The 26616-nt window shown below is 52.2% G+C and overlaps 10 protein-coding genes across 10 annotated transcripts; 6 read left to right on the top strand and 4 right to left on the bottom strand.

Moving 5' to 3' along the window:
* Positions 1-1258: 1258 nt before the first annotated feature.
* On the bottom strand, positions 1259-3457 carry M406DRAFT_38281 (uncharacterized protein; the record flags this gene model as incomplete). The annotated part of the gene is made up of 3 exons (XM_040924055.1): positions 1259-1633; positions 1790-2326; positions 2510-3457. 3 exons carry the CDS (start codon positions 3455-3457, stop codon positions 1259-1261), a joined length of 1860 nt encoding a protein of 619 aa, XP_040777531.1.
* Positions 3458-4433: 976 nt separating this feature from the next.
* On the top strand, positions 4434-5321 carry M406DRAFT_256816 (Metallo-dependent phosphatase; the record flags this gene model as incomplete). Its single annotated transcript, XM_040917126.1, has 1 exon — positions 4434-5321. One exon carries the CDS (start codon positions 4434-4436, stop codon positions 5319-5321), a length of 888 nt encoding a protein of 295 aa, XP_040777532.1.
* Positions 5322-9416: 4095 nt separating this feature from the next.
* Positions 9417-10119, top strand: M406DRAFT_330377 (uncharacterized protein; the record flags this gene model as incomplete). The annotated part of the gene is made up of 2 exons (XM_040920512.1): positions 9417-9580; positions 9687-10119. 2 exons carry the CDS (start codon positions 9417-9419, stop codon positions 10117-10119), a joined length of 597 nt encoding a protein of 198 aa, XP_040777533.1.
* An 835-nt stretch (positions 10120-10954) lies between these two features.
* On the top strand, positions 10955-11920 carry M406DRAFT_291060 (uncharacterized protein; the record flags this gene model as incomplete). The annotated part of the gene is made up of 2 exons (XM_040918939.1): positions 10955-11386; positions 11479-11920. The coding sequence occupies 2 exons, from the start codon at positions 10955-10957 to the stop codon at positions 11524-11526; spliced, it is 480 nt and encodes a 159-aa protein (XP_040777534.1). The 3' UTR covers positions 11527-11920.
* A 2049-nt stretch (positions 11921-13969) lies between these two features.
* Positions 13970-15163, top strand: M406DRAFT_322432 (Cupredoxin). Its single transcript, XM_040919641.1, has 3 exons — positions 13970-14217; positions 14291-14624; positions 14724-15163. The coding sequence occupies exons 1-3, from the start codon at positions 14169-14171 to the stop codon at positions 14938-14940; spliced, it is 600 nt and encodes a 199-aa protein (XP_040777535.1). The 5' UTR covers positions 13970-14168; the 3' UTR covers positions 14941-15163.
* Positions 15164-15880: 717 nt separating this feature from the next.
* Positions 15881-16327, bottom strand: M406DRAFT_68896 (uncharacterized protein; the record flags this gene model as incomplete). Its single annotated transcript, XM_040925208.1, has 2 exons — positions 15881-15911; positions 15969-16327. 2 exons carry the CDS (start codon positions 16325-16327, stop codon positions 15881-15883), a joined length of 390 nt encoding a protein of 129 aa, XP_040777536.1.
* Positions 16328-16958: 631 nt separating this feature from the next.
* On the bottom strand, positions 16959-18157 carry M406DRAFT_356389 (cytochrome b5). The gene is made up of 2 exons (XM_040923433.1): positions 17749-18157; positions 16959-17626 (listed from the first exon to the last, which is right to left on the bottom strand). The coding sequence occupies exons 1-2, from the start codon at positions 18031-18033 to the stop codon at positions 17117-17119; spliced, it is 795 nt and encodes a 264-aa protein (XP_040777537.1). The 5' UTR covers positions 18034-18157; the 3' UTR covers positions 16959-17116.
* A 764-nt stretch (positions 18158-18921) lies between these two features.
* On the top strand, positions 18922-21008 carry M406DRAFT_330382 (uncharacterized protein; the record flags this gene model as incomplete). Its single annotated transcript, XM_040920513.1, has 2 exons — positions 18922-19284; positions 19371-21008. The coding sequence occupies 2 exons, from the start codon at positions 18922-18924 to the stop codon at positions 21006-21008; spliced, it is 2001 nt and encodes a 666-aa protein (XP_040777538.1).
* A 454-nt stretch (positions 21009-21462) lies between these two features.
* Positions 21463-23896, bottom strand: M406DRAFT_89349 (uncharacterized protein; the record flags this gene model as incomplete). Its single annotated transcript, XM_040926146.1, has 4 exons — positions 23289-23896; positions 22381-23036; positions 22193-22229; positions 21463-22172 (listed from the first exon to the last, which is right to left on the bottom strand). The coding sequence occupies exons 1-4, from the start codon at positions 23539-23541 to the stop codon at positions 21463-21465; spliced, it is 1656 nt and encodes a 551-aa protein (XP_040777539.1). The 5' UTR covers positions 23542-23896.
* An 881-nt stretch (positions 23897-24777) lies between these two features.
* On the top strand, positions 24778-25418 carry M406DRAFT_330384 (uncharacterized protein; the record flags this gene model as incomplete). The annotated part of the gene is made up of 2 exons (XM_040920514.1): positions 24778-25035; positions 25155-25418. The coding sequence occupies 2 exons, from the start codon at positions 24778-24780 to the stop codon at positions 25416-25418; spliced, it is 522 nt and encodes a 173-aa protein (XP_040777540.1).
* Positions 25419-26616: the final 1198 nt, after the last annotated feature.

Raw genomic sequence — 26616 nt, forward strand, 5'->3', positions numbered from 1 at the left:
GATGGGTCCTGCCCTTGCGCTGACATCCCTGTTACGTTGGCAGATTTCGGACCCCACTAGGGCCGTGACGCAGCTCCCCGTTAGCTCCCGATGCCCAACTAACGGGCTACATCATAGTGGTCACAGCGACATATGCCAACGCCCACGGCACGGTAATCTGCCCTGTAAGTGCACAAGGTAGCCCAAGTAGCTCTGTACAAAGTACTAACATACCCTGTAAAAGTAGTGCATACCTTGTACCATGGTAAACAGCAGTATACTTGTTAGCATGTAACCCCCAACTCAAAGCAGAAATCGATGACTTCTCCTTTGGGCATCGACCTTGATTTCTGGGTAACCCCCATCAGGATAGACCAGGCCTGTGGGCGGGTGCAATGCTGCTATCTACATCCCGCGTGGGCATGGCGCCGCATTGAAACACGTGGTTGGATGCGCCAGGACTAACAAAAAAAAAGAGAAGAAAAAATTGCTTGACTTGTAGTCGAATCGGGAGACCTGTTCAGCAAACCCACTGTAAATCCCGGGTGGCAATCCAGCGAATCTTGTTCCGGATCAGCTCATTCTGGCGAGCTGGCCCCTGAAAATGCTCTCAAGACGGACCCAACATGCAGGCCGGGATCGGTCGCTCGTCATTTACATTACCTGATAAGCGGTGTGTTTTGTTCCCCTTTTAAAAATTTATGAGCTTTTCATACGACACGGCTGCTCGTTTTGATGTCATGCTGAAGATAGCAGCAGCAGGGTTCCCTGTTGTCATCCAGGAGGGCTGACTCCCTCAAAGTAACCCGCTGAAGAGCATGAATGGGCTGACTATCAGCAGGTCTCACTGCGTTTACGATGTTTGTATGAAGGTATGAGACAACCTTCCTGGGACCACTCACCTTTGCCCTCTCTGGGGGCCAAACAACGCGGCACCGGGCCTAAAATTAGGCCTGGGGTTCCCATACTCGGGAAACACGCCCAGATTTCACGTACGCTGGACACGACAAAAATCTCCTGAGACATTGGCCTTCGATTGAATTCCACCCGTGTCCTACAATGCACTATTTGCAATGGTATCTAGACGAAAGGAAGAGAAAAAAACAGACACCACGACGATTGAACCTTCTGCCGACACTCCGGCTCGGCCATGCAATTGTGAGAATGGTCAAGTCACGGATAGTGGTTTTTTTTTTCCTTTTCTTCTTTTTTGACTATCCAGGGTATCATAAACTAAGGTCAAGTAAATTCAGACGACGGCTGGACTCCAATATTGAAATCAAGCGACGGAAAGGACCTGGTCCGGCGTGGCTTTGATGATGAATTCCAAGAAGCTGCGCTTTGATCTAGCACAGACATTTGCGAAGGGCATGACGCCTGGTATTCGCAGTAGCTCCTCCACGGTCCTTGGTGGATTCTCCACAATCTGGTCGATGGTCTCCTCGGATAGAATCACAGCTGGCGTGACGAGCTTGTTGAAGGCCACGATCTTGTTGCGGAATATTTGTCTCTCGACCGGACGCGTCGGCCGGGACGTCGGCCTGGGAGCTGTCGCCACCAGCTCAGTGTTGCTATCCCGAATTGTAGGTCCCGGTTGGGTACCCCAAGGCATGTTTTGCATGTTGCGGTTTGTTGATGATAGTGACGTGGCAACCTTTGTTTCGAAGGCCACCTGCAGTGGTTGAGATGCTTGACCTGGCGGTCCCGAATCCAGCTCCCCTCGAGGACTACGAGCCGATGGTCCTGGGTCTGCTGCCAACTGAGCTGGTGATAAGCGTCGCGTCATGGGACCTCCCACTGCGAAGTCCACCATCTCTCTCTTGCGTTTCAGAGACGATGGAGACGGTGATCGTATTGGGCTCCCAAAGGCCGAGTCATCGTCGGATCCTTCATGTTGGCTAGCCACGAGATTCAGCACCTCAGCGCTGTCTGCTAAGGTCGTGTCTTCCAATGTGAATGAGAGGCCCGTGTGCAGCACAGGCGGGGCCGATGTTGCGCCACCTGCGATGTCTTGCATCGTATTGGTGGGTAGTGGCTTGTGATCTTGAGGGCTCGTCCCACCAAGAGCGGATGCTTCGGGCACGGGGGCTTCGCTTGCTGCAAGAAAATCAGGTGCCCTAGTTTTGAGGAACTCCCGGGTGATTTCCAGCCAAGCTGGGCCAAAGTCTTCAGCCTTGCGCTTGCCGATTCCGCTGATCTGCAAGAGTTCCTGTGTGTTTCGTGGACATTTCCGACTGATGGCGTCCAACAACACATTGGATGCTACAATGAAAGCCGAGCACTTGCGCTCTTTTGCGGTATCTTTTCTGTGCATCCGAAGTTGTTCGAAAAGCGCTTTGGTATCCGCCTCATCGAGCACCCCTGCTTGAGGTACTTTCGTTTTGTCGGCAGTCTTCTTAACACTGGGGCGAGTGCTGGTGTTATGCGTGTTCTCAGTCTGCTGCTGGTGGGCCTCTGCTGTGGCCGGGATGCTAGCTTCCACCGCGCGCCTCTCAAGAAGAATGTGTCTGCCGCGCTGACCGACTTTGACGAACTGCTCCGAGACCTCGACAGCGGCGGCTGCGGCTGGTGGTCCGTCATGATCTGTGCCGTCCGACTTGTTCTCCTCAACCTGTGTAGATGGTCTATTTGCTTGTTGTGATTTTGGCTTGGCCTGCACTGGTGTCCTGAAGAATTGGAAAGAAGAAATGGCTGTAGCCTGGCCATGCGGACCAAGTTGGACTGGTGTTGTAGTGCCCATGCCATATCCAAGCTGCTGGTATATATCTGCGTGAAGAGGCAATGGCGGCATCGGATCCATGGATGTTCTCTTGGCGTTCATGCAGTGGAAGAGCATGAAGCCAGCGTATGCGTCTGCTGCAGCGTACTCAATCTGCTGAGGGTTCAGCTGCCGGCTCCAATTGCTCGTCCGCACCTTGCCCTTGTGAAGTGGTGAGCCCAAGTGCAACTCCACCTGCAGGCTCAGGCGTCTCATCCTCGTCGTGACTGACTGAGGCTCCGTAGGCCCATACACCACCAGGTTATGGAGGTGGCTCAGCTCAAAAGCACCACGAGGAGAGAGGCCGAACCACTTCCGAAGTCTGGAGAAATCTGCATTCAGGATAGCCACCCCTGTCTTGGTGATGTCTGGCGACTCGATGATCTTCTGCAGAGAAGGGGCCAAGATGTCTGTCGAAGTCTTGCCGGGATGGAGACCAATGTGGAAGAGAGCAATCTTGTCCTCGCAGGCTATCTGGATCAAACCTATCCTCTTTTGCAGTGGGAGCGTGCCCTTTTCAGAGTCAGACTGCCATGGCCACTCCATGTCGAATCCAACGACCTTCTCCCCAAGGAATTGCTGCGCTATAGACTCTGACTCCGCCTTTGTCCGACTATATAATATCCTCACTGTTTGATCGTTGGGCCCGCGATACAGCTTGTGGCTCCAAAATTGAGTGCCAACGGAGGGTAACTCAGGTTCGGTTGGAGGCGATATCATTCGAAATTGCAAAGGCCAGGGACATTTGGTAGGTTTAGAAGACTCCGTGTCTTGGTCACTTTTCGAGGGAAGAGCCAGGGCCTCACCAGTGTTGCTCGCGTGCCGCGCGGGGCCTTGCAGGGCGATATTGTCCATTGGTCATTGACTGAAGCGCCGATGTTGCGGCGTGGCTCAAAGAGTATGACGACTTCCAATTTACATTGGAAGCCCTGAATCCAGTGATATGAGCAAGTAGGAAAGTGCAAAGGCAATGCCTAGGGAGTGAGCTCACTGAGCAGACGTGGCAGGTCGTTCACTCAATAACAGGTCAGTAGGCCAGGACGAGTGCGATATTGCGTGCGCCGCCCTGCAAATACCATCAGCGATGCCTCGACAGGTGGATCAGGCTTGGTGTCTTTACGGCACGTTGCAGCTACGGTGACAAGATTCTGCAGCTCCTGGGGAGGGGTTGGTGTTTGGTGTTTGGAAGTTGGTGTTATGGTCTGAGAATGCACTTATGGAGGGGCTCGTTGTTGCGGCAGGTTCGAGTGATATGCGAGTATCCGGGTCCAGTGGATGCTGGTTTGAAGGAATATCAATAGTGCTGCTCAGCTGGGCGATCATTGCCATCTTCCATCCAAGAAATGAACCATTCGAGTCGTCAAAAAACGCCCAAGCTAACCTTTTTTTGTACCTGTGCTGCTTTATTCGTGCATGCAGGCCTGGTTTTCAGCTGCACACGTTCGCCCGTTGCATTGCCCAATATTGCATATACCGTTTTCTCTCGCTTAGCAGGGTACGACCAGGCAGCCAGGTCAAGTGCCAGCTTACTAACCATTTCCCCGAACCCCGACTTGGGTCCTGCCGAGATAGCTGTGACCCGACGTTGCGGTGGGCTCGCTTACTTACAGTCTAAATGGCCGACTGCAAAGCGTAACGGCCATCATCACAAGGATGCATCTTGATCCGAACATCTCAGACGTCACCTGCGCCCACAATGCGCCTCTATGCTATAGCTGACCTGCATCTGAGCTACCCAGCCAACCGCAATCTCTGGTCCGAACTCGACCTCCACCTTGACGACGGCCTGATTCTGTGTGGCGACCTGGGCGAGAAAGCCGAGCACCTCGAGCTTGCCTTCTCTACCGCCACCAGGTGCTTCAAGAAGGTCTTCTGGTGCCCTGGAAACCACGAGCTGTATTCCATCCCTGGCCCTTCCGAACCTCAGCCTAGAGGCGAGGAAAAGTACAATCAGTGCCTCTCCATTGCGCGCCGATATGGCGTCTACACCCCCGAGGACGATTTCTTCCTCTGGGAAGGGGAAGGAGGACCTGCACTGATCGCACCCATCTTCACCTTGTACGACTATTCCTTTAGGCCAGATCATCTCACCACCAAGGAGGACGCGCTGAAGTGGGCCGAGGAGGCCGACATCGTCGCCACAGACGAGTTCCTGCTGTTCCCTGACCCGTATCCTTCTCGCGAGGCCTGGTGTAATGTCCTCGTCGAAAAGACACAGAAGAGGCTCGAGGAAGCAGCATCTCAGGGCGTTCCGCTCATCATCCTCAACCACTGGCCGTTGCGGGAGGATCTTGTCCACATTCCCCGGGTGCCAAGATTCAGCTTGTGGTGCGGCACTCGGAAGACCGAGGACTGGCACAAGCGGTTCAATGCCAAGGTTGTGGTGTCTGGCCACCTTCATGTGAGGAGGACGGACTGGAAGGATGGCGTCCGGTTCGAGGAATGCAGCCTGGGCTACCCAAGGCAGTGGGATGAGGTCGTCAACGCCGGCAAGGACATCAACACATTCCTACGGGAGATCCTTCCCGGGCCTGCAAAACCTGAGTCTGGTGAGGCGCCGACTCGATGGCGGCGATGGGGCTAGAACTTTGGTCCACAGCCACAAGGAACTAGGTACCATCCTTCCTCACCGGGAGGCAAGCCTGTCATGCTTCCAACCCGACAGTTAATTAGTGTAGAGGACGGTCCTTACACCGACATTTTGCTTTGAGAGCGGATGTCATGGCTTGGCGTGCAACTGCAGCCCCTCACAGCAAACAACACAAAGAAAAGTCAAATTTCTCTCAGGTGGTGGAATTGAATGAGATACGCCTCAACGAAATAGCATAGCAGGACAGCGCCATGTCTAATATCCTCAACCCTCGACACGCTCTGAAGCTTACGAAGCGAGTGGTGCCCGATGCAGGCAGTATTGACTAGGGTTGTGATAGCTAGGCACATGGACCCCAAAGAAAGATGATGCCTGTTTTGTTTTAAGCGGCCAAGCACTTTTTTCTCCTTCGAAAGGAGCTCATTTGTCATGATGTACGTCTCGACCGCCCTTGGGCAATTGTTGTTTGGCTTGCTCAATATCTCAGACATCTCGTGCCGGTTGCCTTGGCGTGACATATACCTCACCCTTTGCCACCGCTTCCTATCTATGTTTTCTATTCATACATAAAGTATATATTGAAGACTAGGGACGTCTAGTGTGCAACCGCGTGTTTAAACATCTCTGGCTGGCGTCTCGCAAGCATTGCTAAAGATATGCGACTCCTGACTCGTGTGGCCTCTTCCTCCCACCCGGAGAATTCGTCTCCCCTGCTCGCACGCAGGCCATATGTTACTAGTCCTGCGAGCCGAAAACCTTATTCACTACCACCTCTAAGACAGCTGAACGAAGTTTTTCAGGTCATCATCTCGGAACGGTCCAGAGCGTCATAATGCCTGGATAGCGCCAACAGCCAAACCCTATCCTGAGATCACGGTACAATGGTGGCTATTTTGCAACCGAGCCATTTGAGAATTTACCCATGCATCCTCTTCAGGAGCCCCTTGCCATACAAGACCGTTACTGTCCTCGCGTCGAGATGCCCTCCATCTGTTGGTGTTTCCAAGTGTGGCAAAGCTCTTTTCGCGTCCTCATTTGCGACGCAGATCTAACCAGCACAACAAATTACTTTCTCGAGGCTATGATGAGTGGAAGAAGGTTCAAAATATTCTCCTAATCCTTATTTTCGTTTTTTCCCCGGCACGTCCACAGGCCTTGCAAGATGTAAAGAATCACCATGTCAGAGTCTCACATCCGTCCTTGCCTGACCAAGTGCCGCTCTTGCACACTACGGAATTAATAGGAGACTGTGTGTCCAAGTTGGTCGGAAATCATTATTTGAACAGTGCTTGTCAAGAAAACGATGAGCTCGGCCTCATCTGGATTCGTGCCAGCGGCCACGCCGCCACCAGGAGTCACTCCAGATTTTGATCACCTCCACAGTGCGTTGCATACCGTCGATCTTGTCAATACGTATGTCTGCTTTGGTCTGATAGTGGTCTTTGCTGCCATCCGATTCTACGTCAAATTCGGCGTCAAGCGCGATTCTATGCTACCTGAAGATTGTGAGAAACCCCCTCCTAATTCATCTCCTTAGCTACCAGATAAATAGTACTGACTTCTATTGCTCAGATTTCTTTTCAGTCGCATGGGTACGTGGACCAGAATAGACTGATGCATAGGATTTTATTTATCCTGACGAAAAACTAGGCTATCACTGTCTTCTTCGCCGTTGGCGTTGTTCAGTGTAGGTCGCAATATTTCTCTTTCCGTGCTTGGTCATTCCTGTGGTAATACTTACAGAGGAGAGCAGTGATACATTATGGCGAAGGGTTTCACGTCTGGGATTTGTCTCAAGGTACATTCAAACACTTTTTAAAAGTAAGTTCCTCAGCCCCGCGCCCTGTCTTCAAAGGAGACAAAAGAAAAGTCACTAAAAGGAGATGGACTTGTGGCAGTGGTTGTACATCTGTGCTGTGGTATATATCCCAGCCGCCTACACGACCAAAGTGACGATCCTGCTTCTCATTGGCCGCGTCTTCGCCGTCAAAGAACGAACTGCCAAGGGTCTGCGATACTTCATCATAGGGCTCGCCATTGCCTACCTCCCTATACAGATAGCCAAGATGGCAGTCTGCGTCCCCATCTCGGCATAAGTCAAAGGGGGGGGTTTTGGGCCGGGGTAGTTTTGGGCCACCCTGGCCACCCTCACCGCCTCTTCAACCCCCTTTAGTTTGATAGCTATTACTCAACCAATTTTGATCCAAACAACTTCATCTTTCCAGCAAACCTTTATCTGACTGTTATGAAGCCCTATTCCGAGTTTGAGCTAGCCCAGGCCGTTGAGGCTGTCAGAAAAGGCAAGTCTCAGCGGCAAGCTTCGAGGGAATGGGGTATTCCAAGGAGTACTCTTCAGGCTCGCCTAGAAGGAGGGGAATCGCATAAAACAGCCCACGAAAACCAGCAAAGGCTCTCTATTGATCAGGAAAGAAGACTAGCTGAATGGATCCTGATTCAAGAAAGCCTAGGCGTTCCACCAAGCCATTCAGAACTCAAATACTTTGCTCAGCAGATCCTCGAGATCCAGGGAGACTCTCAGGCCCTCGGGATGCAATGGACTCAGGCTTTTTTGAAGAGAAATCCAGAGATAAAGGTTAGGAAGACTCGCCGCATTGCCTCTGAACGAACGAATGGGGCTACAACAGAGGTAATACGGCTTTGGTTTCGTCTTTTCAATCTTCCTCATATCCAAGCTATTAAGCCAGCTAATAGATGGAATATGGATGAAGCTGGCCTGATGGAGGGCTAAGGAACAAATGGATTAGTCCTCGGAGGCTCCTCTTCGCGTTCAATTCAAAGGAAAGACCCTGGATCAAAAGCCTGGACTTCTTTCCTCGAGTGTATCTCAGCTACAGGTGCCTACCTCTTTCCTCTGGTGATTTTCAAGGGCTAAACGGTACAACAACAGTGGTTTCCTCTTGATTTGGAGCCTTTTGATGGTTGGAAGTTTACAGCTACGCAAAACGGATGGACAAACGATAAAATGGCAGTTGAATAGCTAAAAGAGATCTTCATTCCTCATAGCCAGCCAGCAGACCCCTCAGAAGCCAGGCTGTTAGTCCTGGATAGCCATGGCAGCCATAAAACGGACGAGTTTATGTAGCTTTGCTTCCAAAACAATATCCTGCTTATTTACTTGCCTTCTCATACCTCTCATGTTCTTCAACCCCTCGATCTAGGGGTCTTTTCATCTCTCAAACGGGCATACAGAAAGAAAGTCAGCAATATGGGCCAATGGGGCGATTCAACTATCGCAGGCAAGCGTTTATTCCTCAGCAACTATCGTCTGGCTCGACTGGAAGGCCTTTCAAGCCAGAATATTAGATCTGGATGGAAAGCAACTGGTCTGTGGCCTCTCAGACCCTCAAAAGCCCTCTTAAGCCCTCTTCTCCTCGAGAACAGTCAACCAAGCCGTCAGACCCAGTCCAATTCAGGCTCAGCACAATCAACAGCACCTCGTCTTTCCCCAAAAGCCTCCTCAAGCCAGCCAGTCCTCTTTTCAACTCCTCGAAAAGCTAAACAGCTATACTATCAGCTGCTAGAGAATCGGCAACAACTTCGAACGGAACCAGGCCGCCGTATGCTATTCAAGAAGATAAAAAAGGCTTATGGGGAGAGGGACCTCGAGTTTGCCAAGGCATTGGAGGAAAATAAAGCGTTGAAAAGGCAGATTGAGGCTCTGAGGCCTAGTAAAAGAAGAAAGGTTGATATGGATCCGAATTCGAAGTTTGCAGGGATTGAGGATATACAGAGAGCTCAAAACGCGGCTAATCGCCACGAGGATAGTCTGAATGAAGAGAGCGATGTCGAATTACCTACTGATGAGGAGGATTGCATCGTGGTGGGTGAATAGAATAGATAAACAGTATATATATATATGGGTGTGTGTATTTGACGAGGGTGGCCAGGGTGGCCCAAAACTACCCCGGCCCAAAACCCCCCCCTTTGACTTACTGGGAGATTACAAGTAAAATCGGTGTCACGGGAAAGAACCCTTACTGCCTAAACCAGACATATCTCTTCATCGCCGACATCACCGTTGCAGTAGTGACAGATTTCCTGATCCTCGTTCTCCCGATCCCACTTGCCATGTCGATGCGGACTCTGGCCATGCGGCAGAGACTCAAAATTATTCTACTTCTCAGTGCGGGAGGCGTGGCGACGGCAACAACGGCCTACAGGATGGTCAAGAATATTCAATTCCTCGGCTCGACGGATCTGACCAAGGACTTTACCATTTTGTCCATTTTCACGTAAGTTGGTCATATCGAAAGCCCCTAGCCTTCCTTGTTTCAAGTGAAAAAAGGAAAGGGAAAAAAAGAAAGAAGAAAAAAAAGCTAACGAGTATTTACATCGCAGTCTTTTGGAGCTCTCTATTGGCCTCGCTTGTGCCTGTCTCCCATCTGTCAACGTCTTGGTGAGAACTCTGCAAAACCGGAGCAGCGGAGCTCACCGGAACCCCAACGTTCCCAGAACAAGCTCCCCCAGCAGGCGGCTCAATAACCGACACTGCGAGACTTCGGCCAACCTGACGACGCTGCGGTGGCTATCCAAGGTGTCTAAGAGCACAATGACGAGTATACAACCCAGCCCGTATGGCGAGACTCGCGACCACAGCAGCCGTGGTTCTACAATGGTCCACACCGATGTGAATGAAGGGCTGCCGCGACGGGGTTCTGGTTATGAGGCCGACTTGGCGATTTCCTGTGGGAGTCCCATTGAGAAGTGTCTTTCGGGAACAGAGGGCAGCACCATTGATCCAAAACATGATGAGGAAGCAAGAGGGTATTAGCCGTGTCCTGACAGAAGAAGAGCAACTTGATCTGGTGGAGATATCCGGATGCTGTCAACCTGGCTCCGTGGCATCGAAAAGGTGGAGGAGCATCGGCGGCTTGTTTCTGTGAACGACTAACGTGCCAGGCTCAGGCTCAGGCCCGTAACCTTACTGCTGGCCAGTCGGTAATGATTATCCTGAACATAGGTACCTTCGTCTGAATTTTGCAGCGATCAAGGCTGGATGATTCCTGTTGTTGTTGTTGTTCGACTCCTTCCCCGCCATTATACTACTATCTCTCGGATTTACACAATGCCCTGGCTGGTCTTTGACTTTTGGCTCTTGTTACAAGACAATGTATGCTCCCTTACTACCACGCTCTCTCCTTGTAAGCATTTAAGTATACAAATTTAGGGTATCACCATAATTTATCAGTACGAATACGTATGGGCATCTTGATTGTTGCTATATGCCGAGAGGACTCCATCATCTGGCAGGTACAGTTCCTATTAAATTTATAGGTTGGATAATATATCAAACAATGAGTCTAACAAATTCGCATAGGAGCCATAAGAAAAGCACTTGACCGTTTCGGAATTTCGATTTTGTATATAAGTACTGACTTACCCAAGACAAATCAGACGGCCATCAATGTCGCATGAGGTCTATTAAGGGTTAGGGGCTTACGCATCATAGTTTCCGTCCACGTTAGCGCCGACGCGCTCTTGCCTCGAAACGCGTCTTCTAGTTCAAGCAATGGTCAAAGATTCAAGCTCTAAGACTCGACATCACCGCTCAGCAATAGTCCGTCCAGGAATACAGAACGCTTTTTCTCTCCTTCTCTGCATCCAAGATGCCCCCCAAGAAGTCAACATCTGTTGCTCCGCGCGGCCGCCCTCCTGGTTCCAAGAACAAAGCATCATCAGCGTCGTCCCGCTCCGCAGCCATCGACAAGCCTATCGCAGCGTCAAAAGCAAAGACAAAGGGCAAGCAGCCGGCCCGTGCAAGCGAGTCGCCCGAACTCCATAGAGCTGGTGGTGCAGAAGACCCCATGGAGGTTGAAGGCGATGACGACGGCGACGCCCTCGACGAAGACGGGAGTGACGATGAGCCCGAGAAGACTATCCCGCCCGGGCTGTTGACCCGCATCGTCTACGAATTCTTTGAGAAAGACGGCACGAGGATCACGAAGGATGCGAACGATGCTCTCGCCAAATACATGGATGTGTTTGTCAAGGAGGCGATTGCCCGCGCTGCGGCCGAGAGGGACGGCGGGTTCATGGAGGTCTGTGGCTGCTCGAGTGACGACGCGTGGACATCCTTTCGGAACGGATGGGACCCCGAAATACTGACGACATTGCTCCAATGCTGCTACAGGTTGAGGACCTCGAGAAGATCGCCCCGCAGCTCCTGCTGGATCTCTGAGAACCGATCGACGCCATTGACGAGAAACGAAATGGATACTTTGGTCAACAATTGGCGTTGAGGTTTCACTGGCCTCTGATCTGACCTTACCAGTGACAAACCGAGCTTGCTCCCTTCCGTCGATCAAAACATAGGGACTTGGCGGCGCCAGGTGATCGTTAGTACACAGTCATTTGGATATCTCTGTCAGGGACGTGTAGTCTCGGAGACATGAGGACTGGGCCGGTGAGTCCGCTATCTGTCCAGAGTCTCAGGGTCGTCTTGTGCCAATTGCTTACAGGCGTGCTCTAAAGAGGTCGTACAGATCCGAACTGCAGAGCCTTAGAATCGATCTACAGCCAGGCAATCAATTAGCCCTGCACTGGTCTTGGTGCCGTGGCAAGGCTCGTCTGCATCGGAAAACATGCGTCTGATTGTGTTATCAGGCCTTGTCACATTCAGACGAATACTGGCCAATTCTATCAGCCGGTCTTGACCAGGGAAAGGCAGGCGTTTAGCCCCCGAACTTCATAGCTCGTCTAATGGCATCGCCACCTACAAGGCGTACCGAGGCTGAACGCCTACTTGTTTCTGAAGCTTAGATCGTGTAGAGATGGGATGGTGCGGCGGTCTTTTCGCAGTCGGATGATGGCTAGTCAGGTCAGATCCATGTCTCGGGCCCGCTTGGGGTCCAGTATTATCGGGCAGAACCTAGCGATGCACTATGGACTTTGTAGGCTGAGGAAGGCCTTTCGGACCAATCTCAACTCTCCCTCCCGTTATACATGGCATGCTTAGCGATGAGGGACTGTGAAGTGAAAGAATTGCTTGCACAGTTCGCAGTCAAGGCCAACCAATAAGAAGCTTGAGGTTTTTCTCAGAACATGCGGATCTATGAAATGGATGCATTATTGACCCATGCTGCAATTGCGCCAGTCTGGTCGCATCTCGACAATGACTGCCAAAAGCCACTGCAGATTGCGTGCTAGAAAACCACGGATGGACAGGGCACTTTCGAGTTCACAGCACCACTGCTGCGGTAAATGCGAGCTCAGGCCGACCGCCGCAGCTAATGGAACCCAGACGGTGTCGCTGAGTGCTGTGTTACATCTCCGTCGTCTGAAACTGCCCAAAGTCTCGGACTCGTCACAGCTTTTTGACATATTCGTGGGACCCACCACTGCAGCATGGGCTTATGCGGAGCGGACAAGGGGGCTTAGCACCCCCCTGGCACAACCTTTATGTTCAGGCTACGGCTTCAACGTCGTCCGGTTCCCATCCAGTCCGAACTGAGCCTGGACGAAATTTCATGCCAACTTTTGAGCATTGTGCAGCAAGTCATAGTGAGATCCGGACGGACTGTTGGGCTCAACGCCTGTGCAGTCCGTCCCATCACCGCAGGTGAGGTGCTCACGTCGTCCCGTATTGGTACGGATGGCGTGTGACGACCCTCGTGGTCGCAAACAGCATTTTTTGGACGCCGAACTCTGTAAACATGATTTGATGATCTTTCTTTTCTGTCCTTCGCATCCAACTTCCTCAGCAATGACAAGCCTGTGACTGATCAGCAGGCTCTTACAACAACGCGCATAAGCGTCCACGGGTGTGGGCAGGGGCGTCCAAGAGGTCTGTACTGTCGCTCGTCGTCAAAATCATGGGAGCGAGTAATATCTGAGGCAGGACAGGACCCTCGAGGAGGGAGACAGTTCCGGGCCCACGCCTCTGCACGGCGAGAGACGCAACCTAGGAAATAACCTTGTTTTTGAGTTTGATAAGCCCAAGGGTTGTTTCGCGCAGGCGCCCGGTAGCAGGGCGGCTGGGCTGCCAGGGGCTATGCGTTACATAAGCCAGGGTCGTCCAAGGGAGTTCAAAGCCCCCAAACTACTCAGTAGTTGGCGACCTCAAGGACGCGTTTTGATACTCTGATGGCAAAATATGGTTGGTAGCCGTGCATAGAGCACGTCCACTCTCACTCGGAATCAAGTTGTCTACCACACGCATGCACCGGCCAAGTGGTTTGCTCAACCGTGCCGTCCCTTCTGTAAGTGTCGGTTGGATGTTGTATGATGACTTCGCAGTTGTACCTGAGCGTCGAAACTCGAGGCGACGAGGCCTGACAATGCAGCCCAACCCGTCTCTTGCAATGTAAACTGCAATGGCCAACGAGGTGATGAACAAAACCTCGAGGGTGTTTCGAAATTCTTTTGCTCCGCGCTTCCCTTGCAAGCCTGTCCCCTGCGTCATTCTCTGCCTTTTCAGACTTGGCGCAAACACTTGCCAGTGGCTGAACCACACAGGCCCTACACGGGTGCGTCGATCATACACAATGTGATCCCCTCAACCTCCGAGATGATTTGCCTTGGTCCGTTACACCTGCTTGTTTATATTCATGCCCTCACTCGCCTGCTCGTTCCCTCTTTTTATTCTTCTTCTTCTCCTCTTCACTCCACTCCCTTTCTCTAACGTGAAGTAGACCATCCACGTTTCTTTCTTTACTTTCATTTTGACGATTCTCAAAGGCTAGTCCTCCGCTTCAGACAGCGCCAGTCGCTTTAATTATTCAGTAATAACTTTCTTGGTCGAAGTTGACTTCGTCTGCCTTTCTCTCTCTACACATCTACAGCTTTCACAGCCTTTTTCTACATCTACACAAAATATTCAACATGCAGTTCACGACAGCAGCTCTGGCCCTTATGGCAGGCTTCGCTTCTGGTACGTCTGACTGAGATCAAGAGGACCACTGAAATACTTGAGGGAAAACATCTTCTGACACTCTACCATTTAGCGCAAAAGATACAGGTCGTCACCGTCGGCTCGTCCAATGGTTCCCTGACCTACTCTCCCGATAGTGTTCAGGCGGCCGTCGGCGACATGGTGCAGTTCCAGTTTGTCGCCGCCAACCATACCGTGACGCAGTCGACCTTCGACCAGCCCTGCCAGCCCATCAGCTTGTTCTCGACAAACGTGACGGGCTTCCACTCTGGGTTCATGCCCGTCGCCGCTGGAGGGTCCAACATCCCCACGTACACCATCCAAGTCAACAACACCACGCCCATCTGGGTGTACTGCGCGCAGGCTCGCCACTGTGAGAGCGGTATGGTCATGGTCATCAACGAGAAGTGAGTTGTCCCAACAGGCTCAAGCATTTTGCCTTGTTCTTTCTTCCCGTGGCCGACAGAAACAATGACACTGACATTATTCTTCTTTTCTCCTTTCAGCACCGCTGCCAACGCCTCTCGGTCCCTCGCCAATTTCAAGTCACTCGCTTCTGGGGCAACCACTGTCACTCCTGGTACTGCCGCCGCCGACACCTCCAGCAGCTCCAGCAGCACAACCAGCGGCACCACCACCACGACCTCCAGCGCTGGCATGGTCAAGGTTGGCGGCACCACGTTGGGTCTGGCTGGTCTTGCTGCTGCCATCATGCTCCTGTAGCCTTGCCCTGCCAGGATGTTAGAGGGTGAGAGCATGCAATTGCAGATGTCGGAATGAATCATGTGGACTGGTCTACAAGTATACCCAGCTGGATTAATATGGTGGTGGTGGAGTTCTTGGTTGATATGTCTTTATATTATAGACGATTTCTCTTGAAAAGAGTTCGTCGCTTTTTGGGGGGTACGATAAGAAAAGAAATGAAAATATATCCATTTGTTGTGCGCTTTCAGTCTCTTTTGAATTTATTTCCAAGCAAGGAGAGAGAGGAGCGTAGTTGGTGGCGGCACTACTCTTATTAGCCATACTACTTCAATCTTTGTGAAGATAACAATTGGTGAACACCACTTGTGCAACTAGTAGGCATTTTTTGTTGTGTATTTAAACTGGCAGTGAGGATGTGTCTCCCCAGGCTATTTCCTAGCATGCCTTGAGATCTTGATCACCTTTCTTAGACCAATGCTGACTGAGAATTTAACTTGTTGTCAATGTTCATATTTCACATTGATGTACCTTGGCAATGGATTGCAAAGAAACATCCTACATGCTTGACTTTGGTTCCCGACCTTATTACAACTAGAGCAGTCAATATGTTGGGTTTTCAGTAGGGCAAGAGCTCAGCAGCCTACCTGTTAGCTACTTGACCTGCCAATAGGTATTATGAATGAAGGAATTGTTGAGTCAAAATTGTGACTGATCTCAGTCTTGAATCAAGTGGCGCTACATTATTCACACCGTCCTTTACCGAGATGACATATCATGAAAATGAAAAGAATATAGCACCAAATGTATCTGTGATTGGAAAGAGACATATGAGTGGTAGTGCTATGTGCTCCCAAAGAAATGAGAGCCATGCTGTCCGCCTGTCCCCATTGCCCATGCTCCATGCCCCATCGCCCAGAACAAGAATCCATAACCGAAGCAGTACCAGTTGACGTGTGCCTCAAGAGAAGCATATGGCGGAATCCTCATTCCTGCTTGCGCGAAAGTTCCACAATGCAGCAACATGGTATTCTCAAAAGGCCCCCTACACAGAGCAGATCAGGAGGTCGCGAACATTGCGCAACTCATTGATGTACTTCTGCTGCTCTGAGTCCTCCGCTGCCACATCGATGGCTGTCTCGCCTGCATAGCATGACTGGCGACAGTGTGTGTGGGCAAGCATGCAGTGGTGCAACGCTTTGTAGTGGTTGGGAATCCATTTGATATTGTAAATGCTTCCGCAGGTGCGCGCCTCCCAGATGCTGCATTCGACTAGGCAGATTTTGAACTCGACCAGGCCTGTGTTCTTGTTGTTGTTGGCGTTGGCGTTGACAGTAGCGGCAGCAGCAGCAGTGGCGCTGGAGAAGACCGCAAGTGCGGTGGTTGCGATCTTGATGAGGGACGACATGGTGATCAGATGTATTTGTTCTTGAGGGTCGTTTGATTTGATGAAGCTTGTGCTGAATTTGATTTGTGAAACGAGTTTTGCTTGACCGACGCGGGGCTTGATCGATGTAGATGCCAAATGAGTCTGGCAAAGGAGAGATTGGAAGGAAGGCTGCACTGAAGTTCTGAATGGAAGCAACTGGAACGATCGAGTTTCTCCAAATGCAGCATCGGGCATACTTCACATATACACATCTGGCTTCCAGTTTGTTGCCTGCCACCTGGTAGGACCTGGATGCCAACCACCCTGCAAGGTTCTGATGTTCCAGAAACAAGAGCAATTTTGGTGCAAAGGCTGAAAACTTGTCTGTTGGCTCTTGTCTCGGATGACCAGGGTTGCCCATCTTGAACGATAGCTGACCTCAATCTGATATTCAAGCCTTTTTGTTTACAAAAGGTAGACAAGCGGAACGCAAGACGAAACAAGAGAGGGCATTGAACAAGCATCATGACAGCCACTTGACTAAGGCCTGAGATGTCACAAAATGATAGCAGATGAAGCAGCAAAGCTACCAGGATTTCCCTTCGTCAATAGAAGAGGTGATCCCAGCGCTAGGCAGTCAGGGCAGAGACAGCAGATGTTTGAGTTTGACAGAGACCGTAACAAGACTTTTCTTTGTGCATATAGAAATATATACAATGGTTCCTTTTCTTGAGGGAAAGAAGGACTAAACCAACACAGCTATGTTGTAGCATTGGAAAGAGGTGCTGTAGCCCTCTCCGCTGTTCTGGCAGACCATTCATGCAGCCCTCATGGCTGTTTCTTGTCCTCGGGCACCTTCCTAGGCTTCCTGCCCTTAGCCGCCTGGGGACATAGCTCCCTCTTGGGCTCCTTCTCCAGCCAGTCGGCAGGTCTCTTGACATAGCCGACGAAGGTATACTTTTTGCTGTTGCCAAAGAAGTCTACCCAGTGCTTCAGGCCATCATAGACCTTCTTCTCGGCCTGCCGCTTCTCCTGTGCGCGAAGATTCTTCATCTCGGACTTGGTCCAGTGCTTGTCGACTTCTGGATCATCCAGAGGCAGGTACATTTCCTCAACGCCACGCATGTCGGGTGTCTGGTCCTCCTTGAAGCAACCCGTCACAAAGCCCCTGCTCGCGTCGACGCCGGCGAAGACGTTGTACGAGCCACCCGGGCCGTACATTCGGCTCCCAGCGGTGACGTCGTAGATTGTGTGATTTATAGCGAGGTAGATGGGCTTATCAGGGTCGGAGCCATCGTAGGCGCGCAGTTCTTCGGGTGTGAGGTAGAGCGGACCATTCTTTGCGGCGCCAGGTTCAGGTTAGCAATAGGAAACGTCGTATAGAGGGAAGAGAAATGCTCATGTGTATGTGTGTGTGTGCACACACACACACACATACACACACACACACAAACACATACCCATTGGCTCTTCCACCATTCCAGCCGTAGATACTTGGGCGGAACCTTCATGCTCCAGAAGAAGGACTCTCCTCCCGAGATGAGGTAGCTCAGGCCGCACGACGCGAACAGCAGGAAGGTCAGGACACGGGCGAAGTCGACCCAGCGGTTTTCGTATTCAACCTCATCGTCGTCAGCGCTCTTCTTGCTCTTCTTCTTCCTGGAGGGAGATGCAGAAGGCGGTGCTTGACTGCTCTCCTTCTCGGGCTTGCGCTGGCGAACAGTGGAATCCGGGTCTGAAGCCATGGCTAGAGACGTGCTGGTGTGAATTTACCAGGGCTGATTGGTGGTACAAGTTGGCAGAGAAGGGAAAAGAAAGAAGGGAGAAACAAGAGAGATAGAAAGAAAGAAAAAGAAATGGCTGTGGACAGATGTCTCCTGTCGAGCTGGCCCAACTTGGAGGGGTTCATTCACTTTCAGAAGATGGTCTCATCATTGCGCGGCACCTTGTAGGGGACCACTGTAACTCTTTTAGATCCCTGCAATTGGGCATAAGCTGATTGGCTACCACCGGTTGGAAGTGCTAAGCTGCCAAATTGTAGTGGGCGGTTGCTCCAGCAACAGCCATGGGCTCCCGGAGAGTCACATTACAGCAGTGGACCCCACTGGTCTCTTTCTGGGTAAATGAAATGTTGGAGGGAAGGAAAGCTGGGAGTGGCACATCAACAGAACGTGTCGTCCAACCTCTGCCCAGCCCACCCTCGAGAACAATTAGTACCAAAACATCCAACCCAACTTTACAAGATCAGCCATCCATCTCTTCCTTGCTGTACAACAACTTATTTTCTCTACACACCTCAAGGGCTTATCTATCGTCTTGACTGCTTTCTTGCTGCGTACTTAAATAAGTTGCGCCAGCGATCCAATGACGATAACGGAATTGGATCACTACTAGCAACCAATTCTTGGGGGACTTTTTATTGCCTTTGGTGCAGCGCAAACATTCCAAACGAATCTCAGCCATACTCAGCACAGTACACAAAACCCCACATAGAGACACACATGATGGATCCCTCGCTGGATCGCATAGAGCTTTCGACGACCCCAATCATACTCCGATCCTCTCTCCCTCCCGCACCAACCACGCCAACCCAGGCAGACACAGCCCTTGCGGCGTCATCTGCAGACGACGCCATGGCACCCCTCGAGCCGGTGTCATCTGAGCGTATGAACAAACAGATCGGCTCGACCTCTCCTTCAAAGCGCGACTCGACCATCTCTGCACACGGTGGCATGTCGCCGTCCCGCCATGGCGGCCACTCGCGCGACAGCTCCGTCAGTGATAAGATTAACCAGTTCAACACTCTCGCCGCCGTTCAGAACAACAAGCTCGAGCGCAAGGCCGCCGACGCTGCCCTGAAGCGTGCTGCGCTGGGTCGCGAAGCTGCAGAGGAGGAGGCCCGCCGCTACAAGGATGAGGTGCGCGCGCTGAGAAAGCAGGTCGAGGAGGGCAAAGAGCGTGAGAGGCGAGTCGGTGAGAGGCTGGAGACAGTCATGGTATGTCACATTCCAGAATTTTGTATATGCACCCTGATGTTGAAGACTCGGGAACGGGCTGACCACCTCCTGTTGTTGACTTGCAGGAGAGTTATGGCCGTGCGAAAGAGACCCACGCCCACACACAGGCCCTCTGGGAGAAGGAGATCCGCCGCACGCGCAAGGAGACCTTCAAGAGCCAGAGCGTCATCGTGAAGCTGCAAGAAGAGCTCAAGTCCGCCCGCGCCGCCCAGAAGTCCGCCGAGGAGACCCTACAGCGGGAGAAGGAACGGAGCCTCAGCCGCGAGCAGGAGGCATTCCAAGCCAGATACAACCTGGTCGGCCTACAGGAGCAGCTGGATAAGGGCCGCTCCGAGCTCGAACAGGCCCTCGAGCGCATCAAGGTCGTCGAGCAGGAGCGCGACGCCTTCAAGACCCTGGCCAAGACTGAGGAGGACGTCGCCCGCATCGCCGCCGAGGGAAGGCTGCCCCTGCCAGCATCCAACATGGAAGACGAGGACGATGAGTTTGCAAGCCCCAGCAAAACAGGTTCCAGGGTGTCGTCACTGTCGCTCGTCGAGGTCAGATCGTCTGCGGCCAGCGAGGCCGAGATCGAGGAGCTCTCGCGGCTCTGGCAGTGGGAGAAGCAGCGTGCTGACCGGGCAAACGACCACATTGAATACCTTGAGGCCGAGTGTCGGCTCCACGCATGCTCCTGCATGAAGAAGCGGCCGCGTTCCAGCATGGCCCTGCTCAGTCCCAAGCGCCAGAAGCGAGGCGAGCCTGCCCCTCTGGCAGACCCGTCTGACCGCATGATTCTTAGTGAGAAAGCGACAATCCCTCCACCACGTGAGACGTCTGCTCATTCCGTGCCCCAGCCAGCAAAACCGAGAAGGAACGAGCATAAAGAAGAGCGCAGGGCCACCATCTTCCTGCCGGACTTGGGAACTTTCCAGACGGTGTTTGCAGAAGAGGCGGAAGCCATAGAGAGGAACAGGAAAGGGGAGAAGATGAGCGGGCGCCGACAGTTGGAGGACAACGATATGACCATGGAGGATGCGCCTGCGCCACGGACGGAGGGTCGCCAAATGCCAGAACGGTACTCGCGCACGCCGTCTGTTGAGCCACCATCTTTTGCAGTCGTGGGGCCAGAGAGGGCCTCTCTCGCATCGCTCTTGAGCGCATCACACCAGCAGATGGCGCCTGTGGCCGAAGTCAATGCGCCTACCACGCTGGACAGTCGGGCACCTTCTGTTGTTGAAGTCAAGAAGATCACTATGGCTAAGACCCGTGGTGAAGGCTTCTCTCGGTCTCAACCCGCGCGTACGCCCCTCCAAGTCCAGGACCCCAACGTCGAGATGGCCCAAGGAGAACAATATCCCTTTAAAGCATCCTTTGGATCCCGCCCTCACACCACGACCTCTTTCTACCAGACATCTACAACAACCACAACAATACCCCTGCGCGAGGAGACGTCGGAACCGAGCATGGCCCAGAAGCTATTGGCCCTGCAGCGGACGCCCTCACGTGGACGGGTGGCGGATGACAGCGCGCCGAGCTGGGATGTCAACAATCCTGCTCTGACGCCGACCATGACGAGGGAGCAGGCCCTGGCCAAGATTCGTGAGCGACGTGGCCGTGCTAAGAGCGGAGCAGCTGCCACGCCGCACAAGAGCATGATGAGAGGGGTCCAGAGAAGAGAGATGAGCGCACCTGCTGGTAGGAAGGGGAGACTAGGGTCATAAGCATCCTTTGACGTCTGGACTCGAGGCTCTTGCAAATTTCCATTCTGTCCGGTCTGTTCTTGTTGTAAGGGTTGCACACTGGTTATTTGTTTATGCGTGTGTCGCTCACGTCGGTGTCTCCGGAATCCCATTTTGGTGATCGTCTGCACAGCATTTCCTGGCGTTGGTTTGGTATTGATGATGAGTTGGACGGTCATTGACTGGGCGCTGGGAAATTGGGATGGTGGATTGTTTTGGAGGGTGCGAGCGAGGCTTGACTTTTCTTCTTTTCTCTTCACTTCTCATTACCACTTGTAGGGTCACGGCCTGCAGGATCAAAACTAAGGGGGGACGGTGTATTTCTAGCGTTCATCTGATCAAAAAAACGTACCACCACATTTATTCACTAGTTATGCATCATTGTTCTTTTTGTGTGTGTTTGATTACACCACTTTGAGAGTTACGAACTACATTTTCAACCCATCAAGAAGGATTTTGCCTCGTTTCTGGCGTACTCACCACTCAGGGCGTTTATTTTGACAGCAATCAGCACACACTCGACATTGGTCCTCCCACTTCCCACGCCCTGTATCCGTAGCCTCCACTGCGCCGTCTTCAGGGTCCAGTATCCTTCCTCTGGTACGCCCACGCCGTTGAGGTGCCCACCATCGACTCTCTTGCGTTTCCTCGGCGGGTACAGCGACAAGCCCGCTATCTCCGTTGGAGAGTCGATGGCCATCCCGGCGCTGCTGCTCGTATTGGTCGTCGGTGCTGTTCCGACAGCGTTTGGCGTCTCGGTGGCCTCGTTGCCCCCACTGCTCTCTGACGATACCGTCCTGTGCCCTGTGTACTTCCTCCCGTCCAGGGTGATGGCCGTCTCGGGCGGGATCTCACACTTGACCCAGTCATCGCTCAGGGGCGTGTTCCCCGGCGTGGGGGGCTGGCTCGAGGCCCCGCCCGACTTCATCAGCAGGCCCAAGGGCTGGGTGGTGGGCGGCAGGTTCAGCTTGCTGGCGATGACCTCGAACAGCTTGGTCAGGCGGACGCGGCCGTCGCGGAAGAACTCGACGCGCATGCCGGTGTCGCCTGGGGCGTGGAAGTGCAGGCGCATGTTCTCGCCGCCGACCTCGAGGATCAGCTCGGCCGAGCGGTGGTCGACAAAGGGCCTGGCGTAGTGGACCCAGCCTGGGGCCGGGGGTTCGGACGGTCCTCCTCGTCCTCCTCCTCGTCCTCCTCCTCGTCCTGCTGCTGCTGCCGCTGCCCCTGCTGCCCGCTGCTGCTGTTGCTGGTGGTGGTGGTGGTGGTTGTGGAGAGCGGCGGGAGAGGAGGAGGAGGAGGAGGAGGAGGAGGAGGAGGAGGAGGAGGAAGAGAGGTTGGATGGGTCGGGAATGACGCTGACGCCGCTCTTGAGGATGTCCTCGAGGCGCAGGACGATCTCGTCGCGGCCGCGGAACTGGTTGAAGGCGCGGGCGTGGGGGATGAGGCGCTGCTCGAGGCCGCGGAAGTTGAAGTAGCGGCAGTCCTTGAGCAGGGTGGCGCGGTGCTCGTCGCTGCGGATCTGCAGCGGGTAGCCCCTGAGCAGGTGGAGCAGCTCGGCAAAGACCTCGGCGCTGCGGCCAGGAACGCAGGGGGGCAGGATGGAGGGGGGACGGATGAGGCCCTCGCGGTCGAGGCCGGGGAAGAGGTCGGAGGGGTCCGAGAAGAAGATGGCGAAGCCCAGGCTGAAGAAGTTGGGCGAGTTGCCCGGGTCGGAGAAGAGGTCGCGCGGGATCTGGAACTCGGTGTGGCCGATGGACATGAAGATGCTCTCCTCGTGGAGCTGCGAGATGAGCTTGGGCAGGGTGTAGAACTGCGCGTCGGCAAAGAGGCGCACAAAGTGAGTGCCGTCGCGCGGCGAGACGTGGTAGCCTTGAAGGTGCAGCGAGATATCCCGAAAGGTCACCGGGTCGCGGTCAATGTAGAGCGTGCGGATGGCGGTGGCAGGGTCATCGCCATTGTCCTCGGCCTGTTTGATCTGGCAGAGGAAGTACTGGGAGAAGTAGGAAGGCGCTGAGGAAAAGATGTCAGTGGGTGTTCACGGCGTAGGAAGGGGGCATTGCCAGTCTTTCATGTTGTGGGATTGGGCGAGGGGCGGTGAGAAGAAGAATTGGGAGCAGGTCAATGTCAAATATGCAAGCACGTTATAGAAGGCTGCTTGCTCCAAGAGAGAAGAAGGGTAGCAATAGTAATGACGAGTTAATGTTATTCATGAGGATATGATGGTGATGATGATGTTGTTGATGTCGATGACAAATGACATACCGTCCGAGGAGATGGAGGCGCCTGAGAGCTTAAACAGCTCCGAGCCGATCTGGATGGGGAAAACGCGCTCATGAGGGAGGATCTCGGGGATCTTGGTGTGCGGCCTGATGGACGGTCCAGCACTGAGATGAGGCGGCGGAGGACGATGGTGATGATTTTGCGCGAGGTCTCCCGCCGCGGGGGTGTTACTGTTGGAGGATCGTCCGTCGGACATGTTGGCCCCGGTTTCTTCTTCTTTCTTAAGTTTCTTCATATATGTTGTGTCTTTTGAGCCTTGTTCTGCGTGTCCAGCCACTGGCTGCACCACCTCATGGTCCTCCTCTTCCTCTTTTTCTTGTCCTTTCCTACTCCTCTCCTCCGTCTTCTCCTCCCTCCTCAGGGCGTTACTTGAGGCAGAACTGCACCTCGACTTGAGCAGTGAGCGACAAACCTCGTGTCGAAAATGCGCAGTGGCTCCTCTCAGCCGACCCGCCGCATCAGAACCTCAGAGCATGATCGCAGCCACACTGGAGCACGCAGAGATATATGTCTTCGGTGGGGGCGTAAAATGTCCTAAAACTGAATCTCACTTTTCACTTTTTCAGAGGGCGAAAGCGTGAGAGACAAAGAGAGCGAGAGAGGAGAGAGTTGTAGTAATTAATGTGCTTAGAAGAGATGAGATTAAACTGGGCTGCCTGCAAATTGAAAAGCTAAAAAGTTATGGGCTACCAAAGTACCAATTTAGTCAAGTAAATTGCCGGTGAGTGCACCAAAGCCGATGGCCCTTGGCAGCTTCAGGCGCTAGACTCGAAATGTGCAGAGCCTACAGGGGGAGGCTACAGTCAAGGCAGGGGCGGGTTTGCATGTGCTTTGCGGAACCACTAATTTGCAAGGCACCAGGGCACTTACCACACCGGTATTACCAATTCTTCATGCAACCCCTCGACCCTCCCAAGGCCCTGACACCCAGAGACGGAGACAAGATTATACAATGATATTGGTCAATAGAGGTTTCTCAATTTCTGTGAATCGAATTGACGCAAGGGTACAGATCACATAACATCTACTACTTTAACGTTATTGTATATGAAATTTCAATTATAACTCGCCTTCAAACCTCATGATTTTCAATATCAGAAGCTTGCGGTGGGAAACTCCTCTGTCTTTCTTCTTCTTTTAACTTCTCTTACAAAGGTCACTCAACCGAAGGCCGGCATAGGGACATCATGGCTCTCTCGTAGCAAAGAGCGCCTACCAAAGCTTCATTGTCCATCTCCTTCAAGCAACCGAAAATAGGCCTTTTCACCCTACTGAGCCGCGTCTTTGAACATGTGCGCTCCCGTGCCTTGATCCTACGGTCAAAGTCTATACAAAATGGGCAATTATATAGTGACAGTCCTCACATTCCTTACTATTGTGCCAGAGGGTTCTTAATATTGTCTGCAAAGTATCGGTTCTGATATCAACATACACATCTCGAATCCACTACAGAGACACCAGAAAACTAAAAATGAGGAGCCTTCTCAACACAACGCTCCTTGGGCTGTTTGCCTTTGTCCTGGCCATGGCCGGTGCTATCGATATTCGCTCAGAGGTAGTCCATGGAATGCAGTACTGCGGCAACTTTGCCAATGCCGACGGCTCCATGTCCACCCAGCTTGTCGACAAACTAGGCGAGGGCGACTTGAAAGATCGCCAGTATACTGTCGCTGCCCACGGATGCAACCGTGTTCAGTGCTGGGATACAAGCGGCGTCTACGTCTGCAATGTAAGTAAACCTCCAGAGGGCCGTCAAAGTCCCCCAAGCCCCGACCCGCCCCGGGAGTAGCGCGAAGTGGGTGCCAGAAAAGAAAAGAAGATGAAGTAAATTACTAACAGGTTTGGCAGGATAATGATTCCGAGCTGACCGTCTCAGGCGAACAAGTCAGTGACGTCGGAGAACTGATCCTGTCAGGCTGTTGCATGTTCAGTGCCAGCGGTAAGGATATCGGCCAGGAGATCATGTCCGGCCAGCAGTTTACCCAGTGGGGTTGGAATGTCATTGTCGCATATGCCGACTGCAACGTCCCTATCACGGAGAAGCCCTCAAACTTGGGCGGTTATGGGGTCAATGGCGGCACTTGTTGGGAGTACTCGAGCATGGCAGGCTGATATTGGTCTGGGACTGACTTTAAGTACCTAAGTATACAAGTACTGCTCACCAGAGTCTCAACGCCCGAACGTCGTCTTTCACGATACTTATGGGAACAACTTCAAACTTTTCATCCCCGCGATATTGATAGTACCCTATTCATTACCCCTCTAGATATCTCTTTCCTTCTTTTCTTTTTATTCAGACTGGCGGCACTGCAGTCAGAAATCTTGTTCATTAGCAGATACATGACTTTCAGACTGTATACTCCGCAACCTTATATACTTTTCTTCTGTCTAGAAAATATATTATATTCCAACAGATATAAATCGTATCATGTTCCCCAGAGCTATGCTTGACTCTCGGTTAGATTAAAGGGACCAAGAGAGACGTAGACACCAAGGGTTGGTGCACTGGTAATGTCTATACTCTCCATGGCATATGCTTCACAAATGCAACTGAATCTGATTGGGATCTCACAATTTCATATAGTGTGGTTGGTCATCTTTAACAATGTATTACCAAAGGATAATGGTTCATTTGTCAAATCTAGACATTGGGTGGAACTGCCCTCCTGAGTCCACCATCACTTTATGTATTCAGACTTGCGCTCAATGGTAGAAAGGCCTCAAAATTCTGTAGCCCTGTCTACGTACATTTTAAAAAGAATATCCCATCATTCATGTGTAGTGTGTATACACAGTTTTCCGGAATCGCAAGTGATGAAAGACAGGTCTTTAGGCATAAGCCCGCTGGCAACAGCATCGACTTGTTTGCAAGTTTACTTCATAACTCTCTTCTTTGCCCCACTTCATGCTGTGCCCGCAAAATGAAACCTTGTGGCTCTAGATATAGAGTGGCCCTTGTCCAACAACGATCAAGTATGCGACCTGTCACATCTGGGTGTAATTCGGGTATAGAATGTTTTTATATCCTTGTTCGGCCAGTGCTTGACAGCTGTACCGTCTTCCTAGGTATGGGTAATACTGGCATGATACAGCTCACTGACGTACGGATAAGTTGATATCAGTTTTGAGGTTACGGCTGGTTGGCGCACGAACCGCAATATGGCAAATGGACATGTGGAGCTACAACGAGATTTACATGACACTCGGAACCTCCTGAACAAAACGGCAATCATAGCTGGCAATGTTGAGCCTGGCATGTCAAGGGCATATTATGATGATTACTTCTTCGAGCCTGGAACAAAGGGTCATG

Source organism: Cryphonectria parasitica (assembly GCF_011745365.1).
Source record: "Cryphonectria parasitica EP155 unplaced genomic scaffold M406scaffold_4, whole genome shotgun sequence".
NCBI classification, from domain to species: Eukaryota; Fungi; Ascomycota; class Sordariomycetes; order Diaporthales; family Cryphonectriaceae; genus Cryphonectria; species Cryphonectria parasitica.